Raw genomic sequence first — 18954 nt, 5'->3', positions numbered from 1 at the left:
CACACACACACACACACACACACACACACACACTTCTGTGACCACAGCTCATAGCTCTGTGTGTGTGTGTATGAGAGAGAGAGAGAGAGAGAGGAGAGAGAGAGAGAGAGAGAGAGAGAGAGAGGAGAGAGAGATTTGAGAGATTTGATGGCAGTTGTTTCCCATTCTTTGATTACAAATGTGACCTGTGGATCCTTCTTGTCTGTTATAAGTACTTCCCTAAATTTTACTTATAAAATGAAAATTTGGAAATTGTCATTCCGAATGCCTTCAGGTCACAGAATTTTCTCTGACTCCTCTGTCTGGTTTCCATCTGCAGGGGCGTCTGTTCACACGCTTATTCTGATATGGATCGATGGCCTCTGCATAAACTAGGCTTCTGAAGTCTGCAAAAATAGCTGCTGAGCTCAGATGTTTGGAGGGATCTCTGTACACTGAAAAAAACCTTAAGAAAATTTGTAATTATCACACAAAACCCTCAAACACAACACGGGAAAAGTGGGCTACAGGAGAGATACAGGCAGTTCACAGAGGCAGTCCTCCCAGCAGGCCCACGTGGGAGCCACTAACTATGGTGACATCTTGCATCTCAGATTCACTGCCCCCACCCCCATGCACTGTGCCCCATTAGTGCATGGTCCCTCAGACACGTTCATATTCATTTTCTTCGTGCTAGATCTTCTCTACCTGGCCCAATGAGCCATCGAGGTTTACACACACTAATCTCCTACACGCTCCTTCATATCATATGTATACATGTATGTATATGCATATTTAACAGTTATGTGTGCACATATAGTAGGCTAGATAAGAAAAGCACTTTATCGCACAGATTTGTATTGAACAGTGTGACAGGAAAGGATCTCTACCTGGGCAGCTGCTTGAGCTGCGTACCTCAGTGCCCACATCTGCCAGCCCTGCAGGAAGCGCTGACAAGAATTAATTGGCTTTCCGGAGCCTCAAGGCTCAGTTCTCCTGCTCAGTGCCAACAATCCCCCCGCAGGACTCTGCCGTCTCATAATTTACTGTCTAGAGAGTGTTCCGTTTGCAAGAGTCCCATCAAATAGGCACTATAGAATGCTTATAAAATACCAGATTCAAGAGTGGAGAAAATGTCAGGGTGTTTTGCTCAGAGGAAAGAAGACATGGCTACGTCCAAAGCACTTGGCTCAGTCAGCATTTCTCTTGTGATTCTAACCTGGCCTCTTCTAAAATAAATGAAAAAAAAAAAAAAAAAAGGAAAAGAATAAAGGATGTGCTTTATACAAGCTTGGGCAATATTTCTAAATGACAATTAATTCTAAATACCATCATCTAGAGTGTTGAAAAAAAAGTCTTAAAATGCAAAATACAGAAAAATAAAAATCTTCATAATATTTTTCTAAAAATATGAGATAATTTTTAGGGGTGTCTAGATAACTTTTTAATTTGAAATATGCAGAAGAAATTTGTGTATTAGATAAAATGGTTTTATATTGATGTTTTAGTTCTTTAGATTTATACTTGTTTGAGTCTCCTTTCTCCTCTTCTTATCCATTTCATGATTTCAAGTTTAAACACATGAGATTCTGCTAATTATATAATATATACATGTAAATATGCACTAGAATTATCTATTTTAAAATTTTACTCATTTTTTTACAAATTATCCTGAAGAATTAAATAAATTACATTTCACATAGAAGAATATTATTACAATTTATCACTCTTTTTCTTTATTGAAACAGTGCACTTTTTATTTGTAATTTTGCTTTTTATTGAAAATAGATTTTTTTCGAACTCTCATCATGGTTTCCCATCCCCCAACTCCTCCCAGATCCTCACCACCTTCCCACCCCCACAAATCCACAGCCTTTCTCTCTCTCATTAAAAAACAGACAAGTAAAGCAAACAGGAGAAGAGCCTAAGAAGAAGCAGGAGGAACACACAGGTTTGCATATAGAAAGATTCCATAAAAACACAAATTGGAAGCCATACTATATAAGCAAAAGCCTTATTTAAAAAAGTGCCTCCAAAAAAGCATTATGAGACAGAAACCCTTCTAAAATGCCGCTCAGTTCAATGTGGGTTGGCTGTCTCCTGCTGGGCATGGGGCCTGCCCTTAAGTGCGGTTTGCATACCCAGTGAGACTCCACTGGAGAAAACCACTTTCCTCCTTACAAGCAGTTGTCAATTGGAGATAGCTTCTTGGTTAGGAATGGAGACTTGTATCTACTCTCTCTATTTGGCTTAGCCCTAGTCAGGCCCTGTGCATGCTGCAACAGTCTTTGTGAGTTCATATGTGCATTAGTCTTACTGTGTCTAGAAAGGCCTTGTTTTCTTGGTATCTGTGATGATTTGTATATGCTTGGCCCAGGGAGTGGCACTGTTAGAAGGTGTGGCCCTGTTGAAGTAGGTGTGGCCTTTTTGGAATAGGTGTGTCACTGTGGGCATGGGCTTTAAGACCCTCATCCTAGCTGCCTGGAAGCTAGTCTTCCACGAGCAGCCTTCAGATGAAGATGCAGAACTCTCAACCTTGCCTGCATCATGCCTGCCTGCATGCTTTCATGCTCCCACCTTGATGATAATGGACTGAACCTCTGAACCTGTAAGCCAGCTCCAATTAAATGTTGTCTTTATAAGAGTTGCCTTGGTCATGGTGTCTATTTACAGCAGTAAGACCCTAAGACAGTATCTTTAATCTATGCTGGCTCTTACTAGCTTTCTGCCCCCTTTCCACAGAGTTCCCCGAAGGGACGCGATAAAGACATCCCGTTTAGGACTGTTTCAAGGTCTCTCACGCTCTGTATTGTCCAGTTGTGTCTCTGCATTTTTTCCCCCATCTTCTGCAAGAGGAAGTTTATCTGATGAGGGCTCATACTAATCTATGAGTATAGCAGAGTGTTGTATTTGGCTTTTTCCTAGGCCCATGCATGTCGAGTCTCAGGCTCTTGACCATCTGAGCAGTTTCAGGCCTGGGTTTTATCTATGGAGCAGGCCTTAAATCCAATCAGATAACGGTTGGTTACTCCCATAACTTCTGTGCCACGATTTCACCAGTGCAGGCCAGTCACCATGGTAGAGCAAAGGTTTGTAGCTGGGTTGGTGTTTATCTTCCTTCTCTTGTAGTGTGCTGAGTACCTTCCAGTGCTGTGGACGCTCATCAGTCTGAGTGGAGGCTCTAGGTGGGCACCAGCTCAGCGTCTTTGTGTTCAGTGAGTTGTTACCTTCAGCAATCGGGGCTTACCATCCCTTTGTGGAGAGCAACCAATAGCCTCTGCTGCTTAGGAGGTTATCACAGGCCCCCTTTGGCCAAAAAGTCAATTAAATGTAACTCATTCCTGGCACTGGGAGAACTCCTAAAGGGGTTTTAATTTGTATTCCCCTTACCTCTTGGCATGTGCCTAAAGACCTTGATAGTCTCCTCCACTGATGTCTGCTCAGCCAAGTTCAGTGCTGCTCTGCTTATAATAGCTATAAAACAGAAACAATGGAAACACCCTTCAGCTGATGGATGGGTAATAAAAGAGTGCTACATGCATGGAGCGGAATTATTCTCAGCTGTAGAGAAAAGTCAAAGCATGCAATGATCTGGTAAATGAATAGATTGAGAAAATGATATGTTGACGCCAAAGGACTGACCTGTATGTTCTCTTTTATTTGTGATTCTTAGCTAAGAAACTTTAGGTGTTGAGGACAGACTCTGGAGTGATGGCAGGCTGGGAGCTCTAGAGTGGGCACTCATAGGAAACAGGTGCTGTGAAGGGGACCTGGAAGATAGTGACGAAAAGCTAACTGGACAGGGGGAAAGGGGACAATACAGAGGGAGAATGCTCAAATAGTATGGGTTAATTGCTTTAGTTGCTTCCCAGAACTTGAAGTCTTAGACCCCAAAGCTGAAGACAGCCTAACACATTGGACAAAGCACTGGCGGAATCAAACTGGAACTGACTGGAAGGCTTCCTCCCTCAAGACTGGCTCTATGGCTTCTATGCAAGCTGCGCAGGGGAGAACAATGATCAGTAGTTCTCCCCAAAGCCTTGAAACCACAACAATGACTACAATGACAAGATGTTCCCAAGAGTGCAATAGTGCTATTTATATCATGGGGGCAGAGGGTAACCAACAGCCATCTAATTGAACTTGAGGCTTGCTCAACAGGAGGGAAGTCATGTCTGGTACTGTAAACCCAGATACTGTCACTTTTTTACACTGGTGTAATTCCTAACTACATTCTAAATACTTCTCCTTAAAGCCACAGGCAAGTGTAGTTCTCACCCCGAACCAAAGGAACTCCTTTTTTGCCACAGATGGAAACCATTACAGAAATCCATAGAAATCCAAGTGGTCAAAGTGGAGAAAACAACTGAGATTGAGTGTCCAGTCCCATTTGGTATATTATGCATAGTCCCTGTCAGTGAGGCTCAGGGATATAGTGGAAAAGGGGACAGAAAGACGTAAGAGCCCAAGGAGCAGGCTATCTGCCACGAGATAGTGTCTTCTACATATCACAGGCAAGCTGCACCCGTGAACAGTGTGGTCCCCCGAGCAGGGTGTATCCAATGGCAAGGCCAGTTGACATGCTAACACGGATGGGGTAAATCTCCCAGGGCCACACCCCTAAATAAATGGCTACATGCAATTAATGGATGCTGAGAGAGAATCAGTTTCTCTGGAGACAAACCATGATAGGCTATTGCAAGCAGTCATTCACATATGAGCAACTGGACACACACACACACTCAGGTGTGTGTTTTACATGATATTTTATGTGTTATATAGTACTCTGCATATTATATAACACATACGTGTATTTGTGATAATAATTAAAGAGTAGGTCATGAATTTGAATGGAAAGACGCAGAGGACTTAGAAGGGGCGAGGTTGAAATGATGTAATTATACCCTCACAAATGAGCTTCTCTAAAACTAGAAAACAAAAGAACTCTCCATACATGTGAACACAGTTTCTTTATACCAATAATTTTGGAACTGATGTGAAGTTGAAATATGTGGTACAACAAGTTATAACATGTGAGCTGACAGTTTGAAATATTGGAAAAATTACAAAATTCAACACATGAAAAAGTATATTCCAGGCATAGATTATAGGCTATTACACAGTAGTGTTTTCTTCAGCAGGCTTATGTTATAACTTTCAATGATTTTTTGATACCTTACATCGCAACAGATCTCTATTGTTGCTTTTTGTTTTTGCAGAACAGGGCATGCCTCTCCTCAGAGAAGATGATGTTTATATTTATTTTCTGAGGGGTGGATCTGAGAGACACACTTACTTTTTCCTGGAAACTTCCTCAGTCATAAAACAAAACCATAAAACAACCAAAAAGAATTAGCAGGTATCCACCCTGTGTGTGGCAGGAAACAGCCTGGCCTCCTCTCCAGCCATTCTCCTCTCAACACTCATGTAGAACCATTTCTGTTTCAGTGGGACATCGTGGGCATTTGTTTACAGTTTCAGCACCTTTCACTCTTTAGGGCTCTGGATTGGTTATCTTTCTGTCTTTCTTTTCTTAAATTTTAGACTTTAGGAGTTTTGGTCTTTGGGAATTTGAAACTGTTGGGTCTTGGTATTTTTGGGGGGTGGCTATAATAAGCTTTGTAATTTTTACCAGCACTGGTGTTCTCACAGTGACTATTCTCCTTCCTGCTCCCTGAGTTGGTAGTATTTGCAGTGGTGCAAATGGTCTTCCAATTAAGATTAAGAGTCTTTGAGAAAGAGCAGGATGGCTGGCTCAGAAAGTTCTCCCCAATGTTGGCTCTGCTTAAATCCTGCCAGTTTGAGACTCTGTCCCTTCTTTTAGCATGTATCCAGGAAGTTCCTGTTCTCTGAGGCATCACCTTTGGGACAATTCACTCTGTCTGATGGAAATGATGAAGGAAGGTCGTCATGTCAGGGTACCCTGACTGTCATTTATTGCAAAATCACAAGAAGTTCCAGGGCTCTCTGGTTGTCCCATGCAACTTTTCACAAAGCTGTCATACTACCTACTGGGGTCACACTTGCTCCGTCGCCGGATAACTCACATTCATCCACAGGTTTCTAAGTGCAAGGCTAAAATGTTCTTTGTAACTTGCTCTAATTAATTTTTAGTAGCTTCATTCCACAAATCTAGTCATTGGTTTTTTATTTAGGATTTTATATATATATATGTCATAAACCTCAAACTCTAGGAGCTGACTAGTCTACAAGGTATTGTGGATTTACATAAGGATAAGCCATACAGTATGTGATTGCTATAAACGCTGTCGTGGTATAAGAATGAGGAGGAGGAACCACAGAAGGGTTCTGCAGGCATCGTCAATGCTATGGTCTAATGTTCATACACCCCCAACATTTATATATTAGATCTATAACCAATGTGATGGCATTTGGAGGAGGTCATGAGGTTCAGTACCCCTTACTAGGCAAGGCAGGGTGGCCCAAGAGCTCTTAGGATCCACCTGTCCTCACTTCCCACCAGACTGGGGTTTTAGACACATGACACTGGCAGGGTGTCCAGTCACGTGTTAACAACCTCTTACCCATGCTCCTACAGGCAATTCCAATGAACCTCAGTGGATCGTTACAAATACAGATGTGAAAGTAGAGCACAGGCTTTCTAGAAAGAGGAAGGGGATTGGTAGGAAGGGGAGGAGCTGAGTTAGTTACTAAGGGTAGGACTGGAAAGACAATAAACAGAGTAAGACTCAGCATTAGTATTAGAGCAATAGAGAAAACAGAGTGGGGAAAGTAAATAGAAAGAGACACAAAAGGGAAGGGAGCTGAGGCCCCTCTAAAGGTACTCAGAAAGCGTCCAAGGCTAAAGAAACTCCTCACACAATTTGAAATATTCCCAGCAAAAGATGGGAGATCCCAAGACAGGGAGATCTCAAGGCCAGGCCAGTCTGTGGCCTTTGGGAAGCTTGTTGAGAGAGAGAGAGAGAGAGAGAGAGAGAGAGACAGACAGACAGACAGACAGACAGACAGACAGTCACAGAGAGACAGCACACAAAGAGGACATGGTGAAATGCAAATTTGAAATTAGATGTTGCATAGTGCGCCTCTCTTTGCAGTCCCTCACCAGTGGACAGGTCAGAGTCTGCCTCCACAATTCCTTGACCTTCTCTGTCTACCCAAGTTGGTGTCATCTAGTGAGAGCAGAACCTCTGTGATGTTGTGCTTCCTGTGTTGGTCTCTGCATTGTTCTTTCTACAACCAGAGTGTGTGCTGTAGCGTCTGGAACATTGTATGCTTTAACTAAGAGCAGCTTTCGGGACGTGGGCACTTGAAAGCGGCTGGCAAGCTTCCTGTGGAAGTGCTTTAGGCCCTAACTCCATCAGCTTGCTCCCACCTGCCCCACTATTGAGGAAGTTTGCTAGTGTCAATCCAGTCTGTTGCTCAGGCCAGACACTCACCATGTGAAACACTGATTGTTTCTGACTTATTTTTTTATGGTAGGTATAGGTATTTTACAGTTATCCCCAATTGATCACTTTCACAGAAGATGGCGACTTTGTCTGGTATATTCTTTGGGTGTGTCCAGGATTTTCATATTGTGCATGCTATGTGTGTGTGTGTGTGTGTATGTATGTATGTATGTATGTAATTATGTATGTATTTTGTGTGTTTACACATGTGTGTAGTTTATTTATGTGTAGACATTGAGACTCTGAGATTTAATATATAAAACTGTTGTAAGGAAGAATCAGGTCAACACCCCATTGCCTGGCACATAGGAAGTCTTTATTGACCTCTGTTTGCTTCTATTTGCAAGATGTAGAAGCTTTTTCCTCCTCCTCAAAATAACAATAGTAATAATAGTAATAATGCTAAAAATGCTAATGAAAATAGTAATAACAATAATAATGCTAATAGTAATAATAATTAATAATAAACAGTTCAATTTTATTGAGTTGAGAGTTACACATTGCTGTGGACCTCAGAGGACAACTTGTGGGAGGTTGTTCTCTTCTTTTACTGTCTGGCTCCTGAAGATGGAATTCAGGTCATCGAGTTTGGTGGCAAGTGACTTTACTTGCTGAGCCACCTCACTGGCCTCTTCTAATAATCAATGCCTTGGGGCAGGAAGAAGGACCCAAGGGAAATAGTCTGTAAAGTCAAATCTACCAACTTGTTTTCCCCTACGCGCCAGTGGGTGGAAGGAATACTCAGTATGATGCTTTGATGTTCACAGAGGCTAAGGAGCTCACTGGAAGCAGACACTGAGGGAAGCCATTGAAGGGAAACTGGGCAAATACAGAAGCAGGCTGTTGAGATAAGGACACTTCAGGATGAGGCTCTGAACTAGGAGTACTTTTCCCTGTAGACAATGGATGGGCTTAATCTGTACTCTGCAGGACCCTGAGTACAAGGACAGGTCCTAGAGCCCTTTGAAGCACAGATGTGTGAGCCTCCCTTCCCAGCTGTCTACACCGCTGATCATTTCACAGACCCACAGTCACTTCCAAAATCAAGTCCATGAAGTTAGAGCATATTAGGGAACCACTTGTTTAAATACAGTGAACTGCTGATGTCTGTTGCCTGGAAAATACCTGAGTTGTAGACTATCCAGTAGACAAGGAAAATTAGCATGCTGATAATCCAATGTCTTGAGAAAGGATGCTGTATTTTCTCAGTGAGGGATATCTGGTAGATTAGGCAGGAGAGAAACCTCCAGCCAGGAGCTTACTCATGGTCTGCTGTTATTTTGATTAACAGGTATGGCAGCTGTTCCTGATGACCTCAACCACTCTCCCTCTTCAACACTAAAAGATGGGGAAGGGGCATGTTACACATCCCTGATTTCTGACATCTGCTATCCACCTCGGGAGGACTCTGCATACTTTACTGGAATTCTTCAGAAGGAAAATGGTCACATCACCACTTCCGAGAGCCCTGAGGAGCTGGAGACCCCCGGACCCTCGTTACCAGAAGTGCCTGGGATGGAGCCACAGGGCTTACTGAGTTCTGATTCTGGAATAGAGATGACTCCTGCTGAGTCCACGGAGATAAACAAGATCCTAGCTGACCCCCTAGACCAGATGAAGGCAGAAGCCTACAAATACATTGACATAACCAGGCCACAGGAGGCAAAAGGCCAGGAGGAGCAACACCCTGAGCTAGAAGATAAAGACTTGGACTTTAAAGACAAGGACACTGAAGTCTCCACAAAAGCAGAAGGGGTTCAAGCACCAAGCCAGCCAGCTCCCGTGGAAGGGAAACTCATCAAGGACCACTTATTCGAAGAATCTACCTTTGCTCCTTACATAGATGAGCTCTCTGATGAGCAACACAGGGTGTCACTGTCACTGGTCACTGCCCCTGTCAAGATCACACTGACGGAGATCGAACCTCCTCTCATGACTGCCACACAAGAGACAATCCCCGAGAAGCAAGACCTGTGTCTGAAGCCAAGTCCTGACACAGTACCCACCGTCACTGTCTCGGAGCCTGAAGATGACAGCCCAGGATCTGTCACACCTCCATCTTCTGGAACAGGTAGAGACATTGGTAATTCTTCACTTTGGGAAACACCAGCCTGCGGAGGGCTGAAGTTCCAAATCAGTTAGTTGGCTGGGCTTCCAGGCATATATATTCCCTCCTCCTAAGCAGACCTTAAGTTCAGTTAGGTAGCTTTTGGTTACATCCAAGACATAAGTAGCTCTATCGTACCCTTGAGGGCATTTTGCTGTGCTGGTCATTGTTGTGGTTTGTAACCTTAAAGCTATGGAGAACTATTGGTCACTTTTGTCCCTTGTCAGGTTACATAATACCTTTGGATGCTACGAGGCAGTGTCTGGGTCATTTCCAATTCCTCTAGTTCCTGGTCAGAAGTATGTGCTATCTCCAGCAATATCCCTTATCTTCTGGGAGGCAACTGAGGGCATTGGCCTGTATTTTTACTTGCTAAATCTACCAACCAATCTGGAAGAACAATCCTAGTTGTTAGAGTCACAGGCCAAGTTACAGAGGGCAGGTGTCAGAGCTCCACCCAGACCTTTTCCTACTGACTCAGGATTTCTGGATGCAACCTTGAGCTGTACAGCTTAGATGTGAACTGTGGTGAAAGACCATGATTCTGGGCTGGGGAGATGGCTCAGTGAGGACCAAAGTTCAGAGCCCTCCACCCACATAAATGCTGGCTGAGAGGGCGTGTCAGCCCTGTAGCACTGTACTCACAGTGCTTCAGGGACAGGGACAGGGACAGGGAATTATCAGAATATGCTAGCTAGACTAGCTGAGTCAGTGAGCTCTGGGTTCCAGTGAGAAGCTGCCCTGTATCATCATGCAGCGATTGATGCCCAACAGCAACATTACCTTCCTGTTCTCCCATTCTCCAATACCATTAATCCACATTCTTTATGCATTTGATTATTCTAAATCTTTATATAAATGTAATATTATAATAATGCAGCTCACCATGACGTATTTCACATAGCACAGTAACTTGAGGCATGCTTTCTCATGCCCCTGTATTTCACTGTCTCCTTCCTGTTTTATGGACAAAGAATATTCCACTATAAGGCCATATCACACTTAATTTATCCACCTATTAGTTAAGGGATACTGGGGTTGTTACCACCTCTTATTTAGGTCACCGTTTCATCTGAAGTAAGGTTTTCATGTAGCATGAAGGAGGTTCTGGCTTCATCCTTTTGCATATGATTACCCAATCACTTTTCCTCTCTTCATTTCCAAACTATGACTGGTCCCTAACCCGTGCCTCCTTAAAATAGGGAAAGCATGGGGCACATGAAACAGCAAAGGCATTTGAAACAGAAAGTCACACATTTAGATTCAAGGCAAGTCATTTCTGCCAGGACACCAGCAATCCACTCAGAGGCTGCAACTGAAGAGACTGAGACTGTGCTGTGTGAGGGAACCAATAGACAACAGCAAGACCTTCATGCTAGGGAGACATTACTCTCCCTGGACCGAGCAGAGTGGGAGGAGGTGATTCAGAAACCTGTGAAGAGGTAGACCTTCAAAAGACACAAGGAGTTATGAACAATACCGCAGCATCTCCTTCCCTCAGCCTTTCCTATTGACTGAACCAGGGTGGAAGGGATCCTGGACAATGTACAGAAAACATAGAAAATGATAGGACTGGAACAAAGTTGCGGGGTGGGGGGTGGCAGGAGAAGCACAAGTGGAACGATATTACACAGATGTGCAAGCCATTGCCACAGGTTGTAAGCTCCATACGTAAAATATCTGTCACCCAGCGGATGCTCACATGTGGAGCTGTGCTGGTGCCAGCACTGCCTTCAGAATGGTGCTATAGATCATGCCTCCACTGGCACCCTTGGGCCTCCCTCCCTCCTTCTTGTCCTTAGCCCACCACGTGGAAGTAACTTCATGTAACTCTTACACTAACTTCATGTAACTCTTACACTAACTTCATGTAACTCTTACACTAACTTCATGTAACTCTTACACTGCTGCTTTGTCTGGAATCAGAGCAAAGACTTGAGCACATGGCTTACTAAAGAGAGTGAGCCACGATGAAAGCAGTTTGAGATGGTACAGTAAAATCGTCAAAAAGTTTGAGAGAATGAAGTATCTGTTTTGTTTTTTAAATTATATTTTAAAGATTATAATAGTTATATTTCTCCCGTCCCTTTCATCCCTCCAAAGTCTCCCTAGTGCTCTCTCCTGCTCCACTTCAAATTCTAGCCCTTCCCCACTAATTCTTAATGCATGCATATATCTATACATATATATTCCTAAATATAAACTGTTCAGTCCATATAATGTTACTTGTATATATGTATTTAGGAGAAACGGTTGTTTTAAGACACTTAACAGCATAGCACGCCGGGTGTGGTGGGGCACGCCTTTAATCCCAGCACTAGGGAGGCAGAGGCAGGCAGATTTCTGAGTTCGAGGTCAGCCTGGTCTACAAAGTGAGTTCCAGGACAGCCAGGGCTACACAGAGAAGTCATGGCTCAAAATAAGTTTTTTTAAAAATTAAAAAAATTAAAAAACAAGCAAACAGCATATCCTTTCTCTCCTCCAGTGATCACTCTTTCCACAAGATAAAAACCTCTTGAGTTGTGACACGCTCACACTGTCTCCACCTCTTCTACCATACTCCTGTGTTTACAAGTCCTTCCAGACATCCTGGCCTTCTTTGGGTATTGATAGATTGTTGTGACTCCCATCTCCAGGCTTTTGCACTCCTTGGCACACTTTGCCTTTGGAAATTTAGGGTTAAATCTAGGTCCGCCTCTTACAGGAGCCTCATCTGACCTGTTTAGCAGAAGCCTCATCCAGTCCTGTCCAGAACAGCTGATCCCCTTACCCCACTCTGCTTTTCCCTCCTGGCACTTGCAAGGACACTCTGTGCACTTGTTATACATACTGCTGTGCGATCTGACCCCTTGCCACTTGAACTTTTGACCCTGCTTAACGGATGATGTGTAGGGTAAAGTTGGTCCTGCTTTGTAGAGAATTTTAAAACTCTAAAATACGTTATCTGGTCCTCTCAGAACCCTAGAGCCACAGATGATGCAGCCATGAACAATATAATATGATCATCTTGCCTCCCTAGAACCCCTTAGTGACCCTAATATTCTGCAAGAAACTTTGGATGGTCAGTTCTTGCCACATAAAGTCCAGAGATGAACGTCTAAGGTACCTGGAAAAAAGGCCCTGCCTGCTCTATAGCAAAACAGTACCAAACTCCTGAACACTGTTGCCATGGTGATTTCAACAGCCAAGCTCAGCAGGGTTGCCAGTGTGGCCTCCAGGCCATCTGGAGGGACATCAGGCAGAAGGCAGACACTTGCCCTGGGGAGGGGTGGTTCTGAGTTGGTGTCTTCTCAAGGTGGCGTGGGCAAAGGACAGCAGAGGGCTGCCACAGCTGCAGTCCCATGAGGTGCTACGGCTGATAATCCCCTTGGGGTGGGGAGGGGGAGGCAGAAATGGCAAAATAAGCTTTAAAACTAAGAACACTCTCATGAGAAATGTAAAGCTCAGAAGTCTAGCCAAAGTCCCATCTCCTCTTATTAACAGAGACGGAATGGGCTGCCCTGGGCATGGGGAAAGGATAACTTTCAGATTTCTTGATGCTGGTGGACTCAATTAGGGATACGTGTCCATTTGATTATCTGATGAAATCTGTGAAGCTGAGAAACTACCTCGAGGGAATGAATCAGAAATTAAAATGACTTCTAGAATCTTTGGTGCACCAAAACAGAACAGCCAAGTTTCTGTTGCTAAGAAATGACAGGGTCATTTTTTAAAACAGCTAGATTAAGATGGATAGGTATGTAAATTAATTGGGCCACAACAGTAATTAGCCTTAGTTTAGGTGGCTTGTCTTTCCAGCAAAGCCCTGGAAACAGACTATTTCTGTACTAATGAGATGTGTGTTTCTCAAGCAACGACAAAACATCTCCCCTAATGGAATTTTGTTTTATTTCTTTTCTCTGTGTCCATCTGTCTGTCCGTGTGTGTGCCTCTCTGGTTCTCCTTCGCTCTGTGGGAGGACAGAACCATCTGCTGCAGAGTCCCAGGGGAAAGGCAGCGTCTCCGAGGAAGAGTTGATTGCTGCCATTAAAGAAGCAAAGGGGTTATCATATGAAACCACCGAGAGTCCAAGGCCAGTGGGCCAGGTGGCCGACAGACCCAAAGCCAAGGCCAGGTCTGGGCTGCCCACCATCCCCAGCCCCCTGGACCAGGAGGCCAGCAGTGCGGAGTCCGGAGACTCAGAAATTGAGCTGGTGTCAGAGGACCCCATGGCCTCTGAGGATGCCCTGCCCTCTGGCTATGTGAGCTTCGGTCATGTGTCAGGCCCGCCCCCCTCTCCTGCCTCTCCTTCCATCCAGTACAGCATCCTGCGGGAGGAGCGCGAGGCCGAGCTGGACAGCGAGCTCATCATTGAGTCCTGCGACGCCTCCTCGGCCTCGGAGGAGAGCCCCAAGCGCGAGCAGGACTCGCCCCCGATGAAACCGGGTGCCCTGGACGCCATCCGCGAGGAGACGGGCTCTCGGGCCACCGAAGAACGAGCGCCCAGCCACCAAGGCCCTGTGGAGCCAGACCCGATGCTCAGCTTTGCCCCCGCCGCCGCCCTCCAATCCCGCCCAGAGCCATCGTCCGGAGATGGAGCCTCGGTTCCGGAGCCGCCCATATCACAGCAGCAGCAGCCTGAAGAGGAAGCTGTGAGTTCCAGTCAAAGTCCCGCGGCCACCGAAATTCCTGGACCACTTGGTTCTGGCCTCATGCCCCCTCTGCCTTTCTTCAACAAGCAAAAAGGTAAAGGGGACAGCTTTTCTGGTTCAAGTAGGGTCGTCCTGCCAGAGTCCTTCCTGGGTGCCCTGAGGTATGCCCCGGGGAAGCTGAATGGTCACCATGATGTGTGTCTGGGGTCAGTGGCCCATTGCCACTGTGGTCTATTTCCCTGTGAGTTAAGCATCTTTTCTCTTTCCATGTCCTAATCACAAAGAGTTCTGTGTGCTCCCCGAACTGTAGTCGGTGACCCCATCCTTCCTTCCACTCCAGGGCCAGCTACCTCTGTGGACAAGTGAAGCTTTGCTTGGAACTGTCCAGACTTGTTCCAGTGTCTTCCTACTTAAAGACGGGGGATGGCTAAGTCCCTTCATGCCCAAACCCGCTTTTAGCTCAGTTTTGCTTAAATGGGCCGTGTGTAGACCAGCTGCACCCTTTCTCATGTCCAAGGAGGGAGAGTTTTGGTTTTTGAATTCTAGATAATCAGAAAAGACAGCCGCCAAAACTGCTCGCACAGTTTCTTCTGTCCCTCGGTGGCACCTAATATGACACAATAGTTTTTAAAGTTGCTTATAATTTAGAATTATTTTACTTTAGTCATTAGCTTCTACCTCAGAGACAGTCTTCAAATGAAAGAACTAAGTATTTTGTCATCTAGAATCCGTGGGTATAAAGGAGATTTTTTTCCCCCCAGTATCTCAAGTTGCCCAACCCACCTGGTTGCAGATTCTTCATGAATTTCAGAGGGAAAAGAACCAGATGGCCAGATGAGGGAGGTACAGCCTACTCTCAGAGCGCACCTTCGCTCCAGGGCCCCTGCTCTCCATCTTTCCCACTTTCTGTTTCTTGACAAGTATTTTGCCCTCTTGAGATAACTGATTTCAAAGGTATACCCTCTTGGGTATAGCTTTTGCTAACCTTTAGTGTTTCATATAAAAATAGAGAACGAACTCTTTCTTATTAGAGAGCCAACACACGACACATTAAAATGATCACACTAGAATGGGATGATCTGGAGCAGTAAAATTACAAGATTTCCTCATTACGTGGTTGTGGAGGCCAGGATACCCCCCCCCCCAGTTTTGTGGAGCAACCCAACATCCTCAGCCTGTTGGCTCTTGATTATCCAAATAAATAGCTCCAGTATCTAAAGTGCACTATTTGCATGCGATGGGAGGGTATTTGAACTCAGATTTAAGAGTAAGAATGCATACTTGCTTGGCAACCTTTGAAACTAATTTAGATTATTTTTTGTCCACTCTGACTGGGATGGGGAAGAACCCCACGGCTTGCAGGAGCTGCGCTCACATGAACAGCTTTAGCCTCCTGGGGCCTGAAACGGTTGAGCTACAGTCCTGCTGCCTGTGTTCATGCCATGCATGTAACATGTGACAGGCAGGTCCGTTTTACTTCCCAAATCCGAGAGACAAGCTCCGCAGCTGGGGTTAGCAGACATCTGCTACGGGAGCTCTGGACTCGCGCAAGGGCTGGCGCGCACCTTTTATGACCAATTTGGCACCATTCAGATCTCACCCCATAAGGCTGTTGCTAAGTTTAGATACTGGAGAGGAGGTAGTAGAAGTCTTTTCAAAAGATTGAGGGGTTCCAGGGTGAATAACCTCTGCTCGCTCCTGCCCTGAGGGGTCCTTTGAAATCTAGTCTTCCACCGAAATCCACTGCTCAGCCGCTCTCTCCACGCTCTCCACGCTCTCCACGCTGGGGAAGCCAAGGCCGGGAGGTCCCAGCGGATGGCTCATTACCAGCAGAGGGCTGTTGGAGCTTTGTGGTTCCCTCTGGTCTGTGCAACTCCATTTCAGCAGGTGAGGAAGCTTTGCTGTTGCGGAGCTGCCCCCTAGCTGTTCTTAATCACTGCAGCTGGCCAGCAGGTTGCTGCTTAAGCAAAGCTTGACTGCCCATAACTGTGAGGTCAAGTCTGCTTTGTGGTTCCCAGCTTGTGTCCAGTGAAGCATCAGTAGCAGATGTATTTGGGTTGATGCGTCGCAGGCTTTGGACTGACCTCACAGGTGCCGGCTCTGCATCTCAGGACTTGGAAACATTTAGAATAAGACTCAGTCTTCAGATGGCCCCATGGTATGAAACAGGGGCACCAGGTTTACTGGTCCCAGGTCTGTGATTTGGAGCTTTCTTACCCTTCAGAGCCCTCTGCAGCTATAGAGCTGGAGAGAAAATATTTTTCTTTGTGTCTCATTTCCCTCCCGTGCAGGCCTGCTCTCCTGTGCTCTCCTGTGCCGTGTTCTCGTCCTCATTTCCCTCCCGTGCAGGCCTGCTCTCCTGTGCTCTCCTGTGCTGTGTTCTCGTCCTCCGCACCTCTAACAGTCAGTTATGCCCTCAGACTCTGAACGGGGAGATCCATTTTCATTTCTGAAAGGTTATCTCAACTCTCAGGAATGTGCAAATGAAAAGACTAATTTTAAAAATCCTCAATTAATCATTTAACAGCAAATCTGACTCATCGGGCTAGGTGAGTGCTCGGCTATGGCAGTCAGCTGTCACAGCCCCACCTAAGCCTGTTCTACTGCAAGTCACAGTGGCTGCCTGCTTGTCAGACCCATTGCCTCTTTTCCATCTAAGTTTTCTTGTCCTGTCTGAAAATATAACAGTGCAGTCCTGATCTATCTTTAAAGCATTGTATGGAAAAAATAGTTTCAATTAAAAGCAAGCAAGCAAGGAAGGAAAAAAGAGAGAAAGGAGAGAGAGAGAGAGAGAGAGAGAGAGAGAGAGAAGAAAGAAAAAGAAAGAAGAAAAAATAATACTGGTTAAGGAACTGAAAAGATGGTGCAGCTGATAAGAGAGTTTGTTGCTCAGTTTCCAGCACTTAGGTTGGGTGGCTTACAAGCCCTTGTATCTCCAGCTCCAAGGGAATCTATAGCCTTCTTTTTGCCTCCAAGGGCAGTGTAGTCACATGCATATATGTGAACACACACATACATACACATACACACACACACACACATACCCCACACCCTAGCCACACACACACACACACACATACACACACACACTTAAAAAAATAAGTTATAAGAAGTAAAATATTGGTTAAGAAAGTAATGGATAATTTTGCATGGATCTTTATTGTATGAATTATATAATATTTTGTATATTATTTTGTAAAATTTAATTACTTTTATTATTTTTTTCTGAGGCAGGGTCTCACCAAGTGTGTGTGTGTGTGTGTGTGTGTGTGTGTGTGTGTGTGTGTGTGTGTGTTGTTAACTATTGGAAAACTACCCATGGGTGTTACTACTAATATCTTTATAGGGCAAAGATCTGGGGGGGTCAGGTATTGGATTTAGTTGACTTTGATATTTACATGGCTCACACTGGAGCTAGGAGTCATAGTTGGCCCTTTGGAGTTTAAATGCAGCACATCATGATGGATTATGGTTAGCCAAGTTGTCTCTTTAAACAGTTTTATACAAGCCTGTGTAGGACTAGGAAATTACCAGGCTCCAAAATAGCTGAAGTATAGTTCAGATATAAATAAAAATTATACTTAACAATGTCTCAGGGTGTCTATTGCTGTAATAAACAAACAAACAAACAAACAAACAAACAAATCTCTATGGCCAAAAGCAACTGGGGGGAGAAAATGGGTTTGTTTTAGCCTGCAATCCTCAGGGTCCTAGTTCATTGTTGAGGGAAGTTTTGGGGCAGGAACTGAAGACAGGAACCTGGAGGCAGGACCTGAAGCCCAGACAGTGGGGAAATGCTGTTGATGTGGCCTGCTCTTCATGGCTTGTTCAGCCTGCTTCCTTGTATCATCCAGGACAACCAGTCCTGTGTTGGCACTGCCCACAATGCATTAGGCCCTCCCACATCAATCATTAATCAAGAAAATTCCCCCAAGACTTGCCTACAGACCAGTCTTATGGAGGTATTTCTCAATGAAGATTCCCTCTTTGCAGATGTGCCTAGGTTTATGTCAAGCTGACAAAATATATCAGCATAATAGGCCCCTTGTCGACTCAACACACAAACACATCACTTAGTCACTTATAACCTTTTCTTTCTTCTTCAGTCATGAGATATCATATTAATATCAGTATTGAAATTTAAAACATTCCAATTTTTTAAAGTCTCATGTTCTTTAAATTTTCAAACACTTTAAAAGTTCAGTTTCTTGAAAACATCCTTGATCCACTTGGACTTGAGCTTTGTACAAGGAGATAAGAATGGATTGATTTGCATTTTTCTACATGCTAACTGCAAGTTGAGCCAGCACCACTTGTTGAAAATGCTGTATTTTTTCTACTGGATGGCTTTAGCTCCACATAAAACCAGATACACTGAAACTTATAGAGGAGAAAGTGGGGAAGAGCCTTGAGCACATGGGCACCAGGGAAAAATTCCTGAACAGAGCACCAATGGCTTGTGCTGTAAGATCAAGAATTGACAAATGGGACCTCAAAAATTACAAAGCTTCTGTAAGGCAAAGGACACTGTGAATAAGACAAAAAGGCAACCAACAGATTGGGAAAATATCTTTACCAATCCTACATCCGATAGAGGGCTAATATCCAATATATACAAAGAACTCAAGAAGTTAGACTCCAGAGAACCAAATAACCCTATGAAAAAATGGGGTACAGAGGTAAACAAAGAATTCTCAACTGAGGAATACCAAATGGCTGAGAAGCACCTAAAAAATGTTCAACATCCTTAGTCATCAGGGAAATGCAAATCAAAACAACCCTGAGATTCCACCTCACACCAGTCAGA

General features: G+C 44.5%; 1 protein-coding gene across 1 annotated transcript in view; it reads left to right on the top strand.

Moving 5' to 3' along the window:
• Window positions 1–18954, top strand: part of Rtn1 (reticulon 1) — a 201576-nt gene that overhangs the window by 94400 nt on the left and 88222 nt on the right. The window contains exons 2-3 of the mRNA XM_021201654.1: window positions 8701–9480; window positions 13480–14241. Of these exons, the coding sequence (XP_021057313.1) occupies window positions 8701–9480; window positions 13480–14241 (1542 nt within the window). The remainder of the gene's footprint in view (window positions 1–8700; window positions 9481–13479; window positions 14242–18954) is intronic.

The sequence above is a fragment of the Mus pahari genome, chromosome 7 (genome assembly GCF_900095145.1).
Source record: "Mus pahari chromosome 7, PAHARI_EIJ_v1.1, whole genome shotgun sequence".
NCBI classification, from domain to species: domain Eukaryota; kingdom Metazoa; phylum Chordata; class Mammalia; order Rodentia; family Muridae; genus Mus; species Mus pahari.
This window is presented reverse-complemented; position numbering and strand designations above follow the sequence as displayed.